At 40.7% G+C, this 15058-nt stretch overlaps 1 protein-coding gene across 3 annotated transcripts; it reads right to left on the minus strand.

Annotated features, from left to right (window-relative positions):
• Positions 1 to 1773: 1773 nt before the first annotated feature.
• LOC132416239 (zinc finger protein 226-like) lies at positions 1774 to 12676 on the minus strand. Of its 3 annotated transcripts, none has more exons than XM_059999552.1 (5): positions 12531 to 12676; positions 11950 to 12000; positions 9585 to 9630; positions 7803 to 7929; positions 1778 to 4499 (listed from the first exon to the last, which is right to left on the minus strand). In XM_059999552.1, exons 3-5 carry the CDS (start codon positions 9597 to 9599, stop codon positions 2311 to 2313), a joined length of 2331 nt encoding a protein of 776 aa, XP_059855535.1. In that variant the 5' UTR covers positions 9600 to 9630; positions 11950 to 12000; positions 12531 to 12676; the 3' UTR covers positions 1778 to 2310. The 3 variants fall into 3 exon arrangements, with proteins under 3 accessions (XP_059855537.1, XP_059855535.1, XP_059855536.1); XM_059999553.1 differs by having other exon boundaries at positions 12475 to 12676; XM_059999554.1 differs by lacking the exons at positions 9585 to 9630; positions 11950 to 12000; positions 12531 to 12676 and adding an exon at positions 7104 to 7176 and having other exon boundaries at positions 1774 to 4499; positions 7803 to 7858.
• Between the last annotated feature and the right edge of the window lie 2382 nt (positions 12677 to 15058).

Raw genomic sequence — 15058 nt, forward strand, 5'->3', positions numbered from 1 at the left:
GACTTTACATACACATGTGAAGGTGTGGCCTAGGAAACCAATCTTGGAAACCTGCCTCTCACATTAGATATACCTTTTGCTGAGTAAAGCCCTTTAACCAAGTAAGTGTTAAACATCAGTGAAATGACTAAGAAGCAGGAAATGGTATGCAAACCTCCTCCTTAACAACTTGTTCCCATCATTCTCGGTTTCTTCCCTACGCACATTTTTCCTTAGGGAATCGTTGATAAATTTTACCTCTAAAACTTACCTATTTCCACTCTCTATCTTCAGGATTTGCCCAATCACTGTTACTTTGTAAACAATTAAAAAAAATTTGAGGGGGGGGGTAAATTCCTTTTTTCCCACAGCTAATGGTTTTCTGTGTCATAGTGTCTGGAATGACCCAACTACTTCCCCAGTCAGACCAAGCACTTGAAAGGACAAGCTGGTACCCCAGGCTCTCCATCCATTCACCCAGTAAGGAAGTCTGACGGGGAGAACTAGGATGTGTAAATTTCTACTGTTGGAATTAAAACAGAATATTCTGGGCTGCATGGATTTATGCTAAACTTCAAATGCATTAATTATAAATATACAGTTACACTGACTAATATTCTGTATCTCTGAATAACCATATAAATTTTTTCTTTTTATAACTGATTTCTAGAGGTCTATTCCTTAATTTTGTCCATATATATATACCTCATGATGATAGGATTTCTTACTGAGGGATTAATATGTTCTTAGTAATTTTAAATATATTTTACATTATTTTACTACCTATGTTACTATAAAAATAACAGTATTTTATTGGAAAACTGATGCTCAATGAAAAATTTAAAATATGGAAGTTAAATGTGGAAAAAATCCCTGAAAATCTTGCCACTGTTTACATAAGGGTGAATATGCCTTTACAGATGATAGGATGCATTAACACACACACATACGTGTTTGATTAAGGTATGTGATGTACCTAAAATACATTAAACTGTTACATGCTTCTGTCATTAAGTTTATGCCATCATTTTAACAGATCTGTTATTACATAAGTATCTTAAAATATAAAGAAATTCCTATTGAATATTTCACTTTTACAAAATTTAGTAACACTGACGTGCTACTCACCTTTTCTATTTGAATTTCCTAATTATAAGGTCCTATTTTATTATTTCTATATTAAAGGGACGCACATTCTATATTTTGATATGTACTCACCAACTTCACTTTGAAAATCAATTTTTCAATCCACCGCTAGGAAAAAGTGTGCACGTCAGTCACTGAATAAATATGTTTGATGAAATTACCAAATTTCAACAAATAATTTTTTTCTTTTTATCTCAGGCCAGAGAGAAGGAGTAAAGAGATACAGAACTTGACAAAAGTAATCTACTTCAAACAGCCTCTTTTCTCTACTTAAGAAGTCTTGATGAAAGTAATGCTAAAACCCTTGGGAGACAATCACATCAAAACCTAGATGGAAATGTGGTGAATAAGAAACCAACGATCATTTCATTTACTAAGAAATGTTTGTCCTCTGTCACTGTCATTAGTAACTCTTTCTGACACTTAAACCTCTGCCTTGACATTCTTGATAAAAGGGTCAACAGTATGTTTTCTGTATTGCAAGATGAACAATCCATTTTCAGTAAGTCTATACTGTCACAAAAGATAACTGAATTTGTACTGTAAAAAATTAACAGAATATTAGACAAAGTCCAAGATAAGATCCAACTTGAAGTGAGGCTGGGGGGAGACAAATGGAGCTAATCATAACAGGATGATGCCACATTCATATTACAAATTGCAATACTGAGTGGTTTTCTAACACTTCAACTTTTTGTCTCCCTGGATTACTTTTAAGGCCACATTTAGGTTAACTGCTCTGAATACAAATTTTTATGAAATTTTGGAGGGGATTGCAACATAATTTTCAAAAAGTTTTTCCTCATTAATTGGACAAATATCGAGCACCTACGAAGTAGCTGACAATGTTCAGACTGTAGATTCAGAACAAACGTCTCTGCATTCGTGGAGTTTATGTTGTAATGGGCATAAATTTTGGCAAGTCCATCATACTTTTTTTGTACAAGCCCTGCTAAAACTCATACTAAGGCTTCTCCCCTGAGTAATATTTGATAGAGGTCAAAGTTCAAACTTACTACACCATTTACCAGGGTTCTCTGCTGTGTGGCCTCCTGACTACTGGGACATGTTGAGCTATGGTTGAAACACTGACTTTAATGAAACAAATGATTTGTTTTTCTTTTGAACTTGATGACTGGAAGAATTCACATGACACCTGAGTTGTTTTTTTTGTTTTTTTTTTAATCATTTTATGGAAATTTTTTCGTGTGTGGGCTCTCTGATGGTCTTACCACTCCTATCACTTTTATAGGATTTATCAGCAGCATGGATTCTGTGATGAATTGTTAGATTGGAGCGCCAACTGAAGCTCTTACCACAGGTCTCACATTTGTAAGGCTTCTCCCCTGTGTGCACTCTCTGATGAGACTGTAGCTGTGAAGACCGACTGAAGACCTTACTGCATCTGTCACATCTGTATGGCTTCTCTCCAGTATGAACACTCTGATGAAGCTGAAGACTTGAGGCCTGACTGAAGTGCTTCCCACACTCCCCACACTTATATGGTTTCTCTCCTGTGTGGACTCTCTGATGCATGTCGAGGTTCAGGCTCCACTTGAAACCCTTCCCACACTCCTCACATTTGTATGGCTTTTCTCCAGTGTGGACTTTTTGATGGGCTTGAAGGTGTGAACTCCGACCGAAGCTCTTCCCACACTCTTCACATTTGAATGGTTTTTCTCCACTGTGGACTCTCTGATGGGCCAGAAGATTTGAGGCCTGCCTGAAGACTTTCCCACACTCCTCACAATTATACGGTTTCTCTCCGGTGTGGATTCTGCAGTGAATTTTAAGATCTGCTCTACGACTGAATCCCTTCCCACACTCTTCACATTTGTATGGTTTCTCACCGGTATGGATCAGCTGGTGGATCTGAAGTCGTGAACTCTGATTGAAGCCCTGCCCACACTCCTCACACTTGTAAGGTTTCTCTACACTGTGGGCCTTCTGATGGATTTGAAGATATGAACTCTGACTGAAGCCCTTCCCACATACCTCACATTTATAGGGCTTCTCCCCTGTGTGGACAACCAGATGAACTTGGTAATGGGAGTTCCTCCTGAAGCTCTTCCCACACTCATTACATTTGTATGGTTTCTCTCCTGTATGGACTCTTTGATGTGCCTGAAGGTTTGAACTCAGAGTAAAGCCTTTACCACACACATTACATATGTATGATTTCTCTCCAGTGTGGACTCCCTGATGGGCCTGAAGACTTGAAGGCCGACTAAAGCCTTTCCCACATTCCTCACATTTGTAGGGTTTTTCTCCTGTGTGGACTCTCTGATGAATGTATAGATTTGAGCTACAAATGAAGCCCTTCCCACACTCCTCACATTTGTATGGTTTCTCTCCCGTATGGACTCTCTGATGGGACTGAAGGTGTGAATTTCGACTGAAGCTCTTATCACACGTGTCACATTTGAATGGTTTCTCCCCAGTGTGGACTCTCTGATGGTCCTGAAGGTGAGAGGCCTGACTGAAGGCCCTCCCACACTCCTCACAATTGTAAGGTTTCTCTCCTGTGTGGACTTTACAATGAATAGTAAGTGCTGACCTACGACTGAAGACTTTCCCACATTCCCCACATTTGAACGGTTTCTCTACAGTGTGGACTTTCTGAGGAGTCTGCAGCTGTGAGCTCTGACTGAACTCCTTGCCACACTCATCACACTCACTGTGTTTTCCTCCCATGTGAACTCTCTGATGAATATGAAGAACCGAGCTGTAACGGAAGCCTTTTCCACACTCACTGCACATATGAGACTTCTCTTTTGAGTGTAACTGCTGGTGAAGATCAAAGGTGGAGAGATCAGTGAACGTTTCTTTACATTCATTACACTGGTAAGGTTTTTGTCCTGTGTGAATCATAGTATTCTGATCCAGTGTTGAAACCCTCATGCTATCTTTTCTATAATCACTGTAGCCATAAGATTTTGGACCCTTGTGTACTCCGTGAGCATCAAGGTGATGTGAAATCCAACTGATGGTGTCAACATCCTCTTTACACTGACACAGTTTATTTTTCATGGAAATTTGCTGGTGTCTATTCTGATAATTCTGTGACTTGGTCAATGAAGTTTTCCTCCAAGAATCCTGGGCTCTCAAAGTTGCAAACCTTGGATTTCCAGTATTACTGGGATCACCTGCTTTATCATTTAATATATGGTTCTCATCTTCAGAAATTTGAATAGAGAGTCCTGCCCCAATCTGGCAGGGGGAATCAACTTGTTTGTGGAACTGACAACTATTTATCATGGAGTCTTGGCATCTGGTTAAGTCATTTGCAATTTGTTGCCAGATTTGCCGGCAGGAAAGCTCTTCACGTGATCCTCTGTCTTGAACGGCCCTCAACTCACTTTGATTGTTTTCTTCTATAAGGACAGAGAATTCAGAGATGTGGACACGTGAAAGCTTTGTTCAAAGATTCAAGATTTTACACTTAAGACACAGTATGAGACTTTAATGAACCTGAGGATGGTTCAGCTTATCTTTCACATGACAAATGAAGTTCTCTGGTTTATATACTAACAGAAACCAAGAGACGGTCCATTAAACTCCTAAATACTTAGCATTAATGAAACCCATTTAAAACCAAATGACTACCATCTGACATACTATTTAAATCATCTTTCAAAAATTACATGTCAGTCCTACCACAATACAGTATCAATAAAGACAAGCATTTTCCTGTGCTCACAGCTTTAACAGTGCCTGGCAGTTAGTCAGGGCTTAAGAAATGCATGCACAGGTGAACTCAGTTTGATTTCTAGGATTCTCTACAATTCTGAATCCCAGGTTAAGTTTGAACCAAGTCAGAGAAGCGAAAGAGCTTTTACAAGTCAGGTATCAGATACAGGAAAAGGACTGGAAAGTACAGTTTTGCTTAAGTTGAAAGGCTGCACCAGAGGTGGCAGTACGCCAAGGGGGTTAGTGCTGAGGAGAATATGAAAGGTGCTAAAAATCGGGACTTCCCCAGTGGCACAGTGGTTAATAATCTTCCTGCCAGTGCAGAGACACAGGTTCGAGCCCTGGTCCAGAAAGAGCCCACATGCCGCGGAGCAACTAAGCCCGTGAGCCACAACTACTGAGCCTGCACTCTAGAGCCCATGAGCCACAACTACTGAGACCGTGTGCCACAACTACTGAAGCCCACATGCCTAGAGCCCGCGCTCTGCAATAAGGAAGCCACTGCAATGAGAAGCCTGCGCACCACAACAAAGAGCTGCTCCCACTCGCCACAACTAGAGAAAAACCCGTGTGCAGCAACGAAGACCCAATGCAACCAAAAATAAATTAATTTTAAAAAAAGGTTATAAGAATCAGTGGGGGTAAAAAAAAGCATGAAGACCTATGCACTGGATCCTTCTGGGGCATTTGTGCTGCCTAATACGTTCCCACACTCCCCCTGCCAAGTAGGAGTCAAAATTTAGAGGCTAGGGAAGAATGCTGTCTCTTTAAAAACAGCATGGAAAATTTTTGGACACAGATACATTGGTCTTTAACAAGAATGAGTTCCAAAGCGAAGAATGGGGTTTATGAGTGAGCTGGGAATAAATTCCATAGCTTGTGAGAAGTATTGAGAAGAAACAGACTAGAAACTATTAAAGAATGATCAAAGCACTCAAGGTGACATTATCTAAAATGCCTTCTACAAGATACATACAAATGCACACACACACACACACACACACACACACAATGTTTGTAGAGCTAACAAAGATCGATTTCTTATTAGTAAGGTGGGCTTTGGAGGAAGCAAATGGGACGCATCCGGGCAAATCTTTTAAGGGAAAGGCTAACTCACCAGCTGGCTGTTTTCTGAGACCTGTTCTCCCCTGGTATAAAGGATAAGGAAATAGAATTTTCTTTCCTTCTATGGGAGAGCTACCTAAGAAGTAGACATAAGAATCCTCATTCAAAACAGTATTTCCTCCCCAAATGAATATGCTCTGCTACTACGAGCTCAAGAAAAGTCACAGGGAAAGCATTTTACTCAGTTTGGTTATAATTACAGGTTCTATACATGTTTTTTGTGCAAGTTGATGAGGGCCAACTTGTACAGAAAGGCAAACACACACATACACACATCATGGGCACCTGAGAAGTTAGAATTAGGCTAGGAATTCATTTGAAGACAAAACAACATTTGGCAATATCCCTTATTCACTCGGATTTGTTCACCGCCTACTAGCTATTTTCATGGAAGGCTAATTTCTCTATCCATTAACTCATTCGTTTATTCAAGAAATATTTAAGAGTCCCTGTCATGTACCAAGACTATGCTAAGCACTGAGGCTAGTGAGCAATAAACAAAACAGACCAAATTCCTCCTCCACTCCTGGATTACCCTCCAGTGGAAGAAAGAGAGGTGAGAAACAGGTGAACAAAAATGTACATGAGTGAAACGCTTAGAGACAAAACAAAGCAGGGCAGAGAGAGTAAGAAAGAGAGGACTGTATTTTCCATAGGGTGGTCAGAGGACAGCCCTCTCAGCATCTTTAAGGTGACTGACTGAAAGAAGTAAAGAGGCCTAAAAGATTACAGGTGAAAGAGTATTCCAGGCAGAGAGAAGGACAAGGAAAACGCTCTGTGGCAGAAGCATCCTTTGCAGGTCTGGAAAAGACAGGGTAAGAGGGAGGAGAGGTGATGTATTCAGGGAGGTGGTTGGGAATGAACAGCAGCCCACAGAAGACTCTAGAAGGCACTTTAAGTTGTTTTTATTCTAAGTAAAAGAAGCCACAAGAGAATTTTGAAACAAGAACATAACCTGACTTAAAGTTACAAAAGATCACTTTGCCACTTAAAGAACAAACTGTGGGAGGAGAAGGGTGGGAACAGGTGACCAGTACAAAGATTACGCAATAATCCTGGAAAGAGATTTCCAACTGGGACCAGGTGATGGACAGCACAGGGCTGGTGAGAAGCAAAACAGATAGCGAGCTAACCACAAGAACTCACGACTGCTTGGTTCTTACCTAGATTTCTATCTGGGTTGCTGAATTCATCAACCAAAGCCTCTCTTCTCTTTCTATATTTTTTGTATCTCATCTGAAGAATGAGAACATGCAAAGTCACAAGTTAACATGAACGGGCTAGAGCTAAAGTTTACTAGAAATTTGAGTTCCAACTGCATATTCAAGATATTGAAAGCCGTGTTTTTCAAACTTTGTATCATGACCCATTTATTTCACAACCTAGATACACATGTAGAAGTATACATTACTAAAACGAAGCTTGAATGACCTATTTCTAACCAATGTCTATTTTCATGAAATCTGTTCCCACTGGCTCTCACACCACTCATGCCATCGCCCAGTTTTTGCTGCAATGTGTTGTACTCTTCCTAAGAAACTCTGATATTTTCTATACTATTTTATTTCATTAAAAAGTCACACGTAGGGCTCAATAAATTGGCTTTATAATCCATTAATGGCAGGGAGGGAAATCTGAAAAAGAATACACAAGGTACAACAAGATACTGTCGATTTACAGTTCTTTTACAAAATAAATGAAAAGGACCTGAAACACACTGTTTAGAAAGACCAGAGACATCCTCTCGTGTCCCACAGGAATTGTAAAAGTCTGGTCCCCAAACTCAGGGAACCATCTCAAGAGGCCCAAAGCCTTGAAACACCACGGTCACAAAGACACTCGCAGAGAAAGGCTGTCCTCACCCACTGAGACCAGGTTCCGGAAGTTTTCCACCATCACATCCTGGTACAGCTTCCTCTGGGCCGAGTCCAGCAGCCCCAGCTCCTCCTCTGTGAAGGCCACGGCCACGTCCTTGAAAGTCACCGCCTCCTACGACAAACAACACCACCTCAATCTTATACCCAGTGGCCAGTGGAAGAGGGGCAGCCCCGAGGAGAGGAGGAAGGTGGGAAGTTGCTCTGGCTCCTGTGCGGTGTGCAGACTCCCCAGCACCCCCTCCCTTCCATCCTGCCAATGCCACACACTGACTTTCCTCAGCCTCACCGGACGTGCGGCTATGAAACAGAAAGCGTTGTGTATTTACCTGGGGCTCTCAGACAACTCATGAGTAAACTCCCTAGAATTCTAACCACTGGATCCTGAACTAAAAAGCTTTCACTTTTTAATTATTATTGCCAAGCGCCCCAGAAACAGTTACCAATTTAGTCCCGGCAGTATTTCATGGCACCTGCTTTCTCATTGAGGTAGGAACCAGATGAGAAGGAGTGTTATACGTGGAAATTAACCAAAAGGCCATGCCAGGTCTCTGAATGAAAACTCTCTCTTTCCCCGTTTCTGTCTTTTGCTTGAATGCAATCCTCTGACTCCAGACCCTTGGTTTTCTGGGTGAGTCTGAGTTGGTTCCTCCTTTTTTCACAACCCCTATTCTTTATATTTAAAACAAAGATGAAACCAAGCACCTCTTTATACAATTGTTCTGAGGTGTCTATGCAGTGACAAGTGCTTTAAGTACCACTAGATTTTTTAAACTAAGGTCATGTATTACTCTGATTAGAAAAAAAAAATAAGATGGAAAAAGAAACAAACCAGTAAATAAAATACACAAAGGGTCTGACTCAAACATGGGGAAGACTGAATCTAACTCTGGTCATGAGAAAACTTCTAACAATACGTTATCTTTTCTGCGTGAAGCAGCAGTTTGATCCTGCTGTGCTGTGCCGTATTTGGATATTCTACCAAAAAACATCCAAGGCACCACATATAAAACATACCTCTTCAATTCTGAATACCTAAACCTAGTATGTTAAGGGCAAAAAGAGGCAATATTCTTCAGAACAGATATTTTGGTAAAAAGGTTAAATCAGGAACACTGTCACTGCAGTGTTCCTAAAACAGTAAAAGTCTTTAAACTAAATGTCTGTGAATAAAGAATAGTTTAAAAAATAGGTGCTTAAGTTTGTGGGAACAGGATAAAGCAATTAAAAGTGAATGTTAGCTAGTATTAAATGAAAAAAACAATTTAAAACTGTATCTATGTTATAAATACAAATACACAGCTATGAATACATACGATGAGGAGATTTACAGAAATATAAAAGCAGCTAATTTGTAAGCAGGTAAGTAGTGAAGTGGAAGATGTCCTTCATTTCCCTTAATTTTTCTTTTACTTGTGAAATAAAAAAATAATGAAATAAAACAAAAATTAAAACTGAAACCAATTAAATGTAACAGGAATTTTTTAAAAAGCACACATGGCATACTCAGGTCCTCATATGCTTAGACTCTCCTTGAAAGAGAAAAACCCATGTGGAACTATACCCAATATTTTGTAATAACCTATAAGAGAAAAGAATCTGAAAATATATGTATATGTATGTATAACTGAATCACTTTGCTGTACACCTCAAATTAACACAACATTGTAAATCAACTATACTCCAATCAAAAAAAAAAGAGGAAAACCTGTGTCCAATCTGAGTACAAAAATGGCGTTTTTAACAGCAAGAAAGGCAAGCTCTACTCACCTGGAATGTGCTCATTTTCTCTCTCCTTCTGGGGAAGTGCAGAGTCCTAGCAAGACAGACAGGGAAAGAAGAAAGAAGTCAATGGAAACTGGTTAAAAAAAAAAAAAGTCACTAACCCACATGGTGCTCATTGTGAATTACCAAGGCTCCCAGTCCTCGGAGTGGCTACAGCTGATTATGCTTGATGAGCAGAGCCCCACACGGATACCAGATGCCCCCGTGACCCCTCTCAGTGGCTGTGTGGGGAATGACCTGCCCATCCACACACAGTGGCTCCCTCACAGTGTGCCTGCAGCTTCCATAGTGGTTATTCTTATTCTGGGTATGGTGTAAACAGAGACCATGTAAGTAAGAGTAGGTTTTGGGGTCAATATGCATGGGCTGTGATCAGGCTACGCCATTCACTAGCAGTGTCATCCTGGGCAAGTTATTAACATCTCTTCGCCTCAGTTCTGTCATCTGCAGGTGGGGGAGAACAATGGCATCCACCTCGTGAGATCGTTGTAAGGTAGAAAGCTCTGAGAACACCATCGTCAGGGTTTCTTATTTCTTAGCAACTGTGGTGAAGCAGATGATATTTTAGTTAGAAATTATCCTTAGATATGTGATTTCTACCAGCAGAACACTGTCAGACATGTGGAGGTCATAGTTGTTGCCCTGTTATGTGAGAGTCTTTAGACTTCTGAAAAGCTCTGCTTGTCTTCCTAAAGATTTTGTTACTGCAACAATAATATTTAAATTGACATGGACAACTTTTTACAAAAGATATAAAAATACGTTGTTTCTTTTTAAACAGGAAGTACCGTTTTGACAATTATGCACAGAGGTAAAGAGAACTAATAAAAGCCAGGATTCTACAACAACAATAAAAAATAGTTTGATAGTCCATACCTAATTCAAATTAAAAGAGACAGGAATCTGAATTGTAATTATATCATAATAAATATAGGAAAATTTAAGAAATAAATGGGAGTTTAAGAAATAAGTGGATAAGACTCCACATTCCCAATGCAGGGGGCCCGGGTTCGATCTAGTACAAAAGATGGTAATGATTCCACTCCCCAAAGCCTGGGAGAGATATATCTTCACAACTTCTAACGACCTGCATTTTGACTCTACGCTTGCTAGCTGTCTTCTGCTCAATTCAGGATTTTGAAAGGGGCCCTGACAGTTGACAATAACTAGTGGGGGAATAAAATCATTGGACTAAGTAGGGCTTTGGTGAATCCAGCTCAGTTTTATCTGTGACATCCAGCAGGGTCAATTTGCTCGGCCTCAGTTTCCAGAAAAGACCCTCTCTTGAGCTTCTCGAATTTTCACGTGCATGTGAATTACTGCGGGATCTTGATGGAACGCAGCCTCCTGGGCCCCCTATGCAGAAATTATAAATCGGAAGGTCTTGAATGGGGCTCAAGGCTGGGCATTTCTATCCAAGTGATGCCAGTGCCGCTGGTTTGTGGACCACAATTTGAGTAGCACTGCAGTGTAACATCAGTCCCACACAAAACAGCCTCCACTACACAGAAACATACACAAAGAGTAACCAGACAAAAAGGCACTAAAACATTAACAACTGTTATCTTTACATCCTAAAGTAATAGATAATTAAAATTTTTCTTTATGTATATATCCGCATTTTTCCATAATGATTATGCTATTTCTATGATATACATATTATTTGAAATAAAATAAATGACCCAGTTGAGAAAACTATCTTAAAAACTCATAAAATAGGGCTTCCCTGGTGGCGCAGTGGTTGAGAGTCCGCCTGCCGATGCAGGGGACACGGGTTCGTGCCCCGGCCCAGGAAGATCCCACATGCTGCAGAGCGGCTAGACCCAGTGAGCCATGGCCGCTGAGCCTGCGCATCTGGAGCCTGGGCGTCTGGAGCCTGGGCGTCCGGAGCCTGTGCTCCGCAACAGGAGAGGCCACAACAGCGAGAGGCCCGCGTACCGCAAAAAAAAACCTCATAAAATAGCCTAAATCTTGCTCTCAAGGTCCCAACCTACTTTCATGATATGATTCTAGCCAGTACCCTATGCTCAAAGAGAATATACCAAAGGGATTAGCAAACTCAGGTGCTGGACTCAAACTCCTGGGTCCCAACCCCAGCTCTGCCTCCTACAATCTGGGTGAGGATGGGCCAACAGGGTTGTGTTCCCTGCCCCCATCTCCTCATCGTTAAAGTATAGAAAACAGCAGTACCAATTCACAGAGCCACTGCCTGATGGAAATGTGTTCATTTGCATAAAGCTTTTAGAATGGAAATTAGTGACCAAGGCTCAGTTATAATCGTTACCCATGTCCCATACGTTCTACAATTCATATGAATATCTTAAGTTGAAGAATGCCAAGTCCTACTCACGTAGGGCTCTGTTGCCTTTTCCTCCGTGCAGTGCTTTTTGAGAAGTCAGGGCTGGAGAAGGAAAGGAGACTGTGAAATACCAGGGCTGTGTTTCCATCCCCAATAATTCAAACCGCAGCCCCTTCTGCCCCCGTATCAGCTAGAAGTCCTCTCCTTCCAAAACAGGCCAGGAGTCCAGGACAATTCAGCTTCCTGGGCTCACAGAATCCCGCTGCGAAATGGGTGCCTCTCTTATTAGAGTAGTATTAATAAAAACAATGTATCAGGTAGTTGTAGACCTTTTACTTGTTCTATCTCGTTTTTTCTCACAACACTATATTAAGAAGGCATTCCTTTTTTCTCCCTTTTACCGAACAGCAACGGAGGCACAGAGGAGTTAAGCAACTCACCCAATGTGATGTCGTATGAAGTGGTAGGGCTAGCTCATACGTGGGGGACGGGGTCAGGTTAGGGGTGAAGAAAACCGGGGAGACCCTAAAACCCCAGGAGGCACGACCTGAGCCCACCCCATCCCGAGTACGTTACCAAACGCAAAGAAGCTCCGCCCGGGGGACGTATATCACCACTCTAGGCCCTCAAACCTCCGCTTTTAGCCGCTCCTCCTCTTTCTCCACAAATGAAAGGTCTGGAAAGGTTGGCCCCAGGCGCATGTCGAGGAAGCTTGAATGGGTCGTGAAGAGCCGACCTGAAACACCATTAACAGGCAAAAGATGGCTGCTACGTTGTCCTCCTGGGGCGGAAGTGTCTGCGACTAACCCGGAGCTCCTGGACCACATTTCCCAGAATTCCGCGGGGAAACGTTTACAGCGAGGCGTTACTGTAGCTGCAGTACATGGGACTACACGAGTTTACGAGCTCTGGACTACATGTCCCAGAATGCAAGGGTGGGTGCGGGTGTGTCTACCGGCACGAGCTCTGGACTACATGTCCCACAAGGCTGTGTGTGTGTGTGTGTGTGTGTACGTACGTACGTACGGTGTGTGTGTGTGTGTACGTACGTACCGTGTGTGTGTGTGTACGTACATACGAACGTACGTGTACCGGCTACAGTACCGCCTTTCTGCACTACACTTCCCCCGAAGTTTCGAGCGGAAAACGGACAGAGCCTTGCCCCCCTGATGCGGAAGTGCCCAACTTCCCTGGTTTTCACTTTCCGGAATCCCTGAGGAGGTCTCAGGCAGTCTTGCCGTTCTACTGTGTCGGCCTCAGAAGAGTGTAGATTCTGTTCATTGAAAGGCGTACAAGTTTAGTAGAATTTTGGACGTCTTCAAGAGGCTAAGCGACATAAAGGCATTACCAGCCACAGAGGCTTCCTGGTAAACCCCAAAGAGTTTCACCATTGGAATAAGGGGAGAAGGAAACTGGGCTTTCTTTGGCAGGGACTGAAGCCAAACGCCAGAACACCTCATTCCCTGAAATTGTGTAAAGGTGAACGTGTTTTGTTAGCATCTTACAACCCGTGCAGAAGCAAGTGAAAATCCTTTCTAGAGACAGACATCAACATCCTAGGTCTCAAGTTGTTTCTGTAATTATAAAGTCTGTGGCACTGATATTTGACCAAGTGAACTTTAAGGGGGAAAAAAAAGCATTACTTGACATACGGAGGGACACTTCACAGTCATAAAAATTTCAAGTTATCAGAAACTAATAACTTCAGCTCATATTTTATAAAGCAAAAACTGACAGAACCATGAAGAGAAATATTCAAATTCATGATTGGAACTGGAGACTTTAACACATATATAGAGGGAAATGTTGAGCCTTAAAAGCATATATTAAAGTAGAAAGGAAGTTGAAAATTGATTCAGAAAACATCCATCTCAGGAAGTTAATAAATGAATAATAAAACTGAAGAAGGCAGACGGAAAAGAATAAGATCAGATTAATGAAATACAAAACAAAATAAAGTAGATCTCACACACACCCACAAAACAAAAATTAAACAAAAACCAAAACAAACAAACAAAAAAAACAAAAAAGATCATCCATGGTATAAACAAAGATTTTTCCAAAAATTTCTTCCAAATTCTTTCAGGAAAATATCCTCCAAGAACTATTCCTGACTTAAGCCAACATAGCACACAGGATTTCTTTCCACTACAAGTAAATTGAAATCTTGGATATAGAATGATGAAATATGGTAACATGATTAAAAGTTTTATTTATTCACCTCCTGTTCCCTATGGCACCCTCCACTCCCTTCTCTACCCCGTAAGCTACCATTCTAATTTGTTTGATGTGTTTTCTTTTGGGTGTGTTCTTGTGCAAAATGTGCACTTGTGTATATTTTCAATTTATATAAATAATATTGTGTCATAAAATTCATTCTGGTGTTTATTTCCTTCATTCAGGAGTATATTTTTAAGAGTCACCCATCCATCTAATTTGTTTTGTAGAATTCCATTTTCTGCTCCCACATTTTACCTGTACTCTTCCAAATGCCATGCCAATAACAATAAAATAAACATCTTCTTACATTTCTGTTTATAGACGTATCTGAGAATTTCTTTGGAATACATACCCGAGTGAAATTATTTCATAGCAAATGTGTATACTTTAATAATATAGCCAGATTGACCTCCTGAATGGCTACACCAAGTCCAGATTACCAAGAGTTGCACGTCAGGTTTTTGTGCAACCACTTACCTTCATTTGGATGACTCATCACCCTGTTTTGCTAGTGTATTAAATGTATAGTAGTATCTTTAGTTAAATTTCTCTGATTTCTAATAAGTTTGATCTTTTTTTCAAATGCTTGGTAGCTTCATCTATAAATGTCTACTTAAACCTTTTGCCCCATTTTCTAATGTGGATGCTGTCATTTTCTTCCTCATTTCTATTACATATTCTGATTATTAATACCTTTTCAGTTTTACCAATTACAAGTATCCTTTCCTAATTGGGCACGTGTTTCTAAAATTTTTCTATTGTGTTCTTCATGGAATAGAAATCTTTATAAGATATAAGATAATAAAAAATAATTTCTTAATATCTGTGCTTCTGAAACTCCTCAAATGAAAAAATATATTTCTACCTTTTAAAAATTAACTTTCTAGACTTACCTTTCACATGTAGGTCCTTTAAATATTTTGGAGTCTATTTACGTACT

Source organism: Delphinus delphis, chromosome 20 (assembly GCF_949987515.2).
Source record: "Delphinus delphis chromosome 20, mDelDel1.2, whole genome shotgun sequence".
In the NCBI taxonomy this organism is placed as follows: Eukaryota; Metazoa; Chordata; class Mammalia; order Artiodactyla; family Delphinidae; genus Delphinus; species Delphinus delphis.

Excerpts from the sequence above, each read along its gene's own strand:
- LOC132416239 (XM_059999552.1), bottom strand. Across the intron at positions 4,500-7,802 it reads CCGGAACCTGGTCTCAGTGG|AAGAAAACAATCAAAGTGAG; the intron begins GTGAGGACAGCC and ends CTGTCCTTATAG.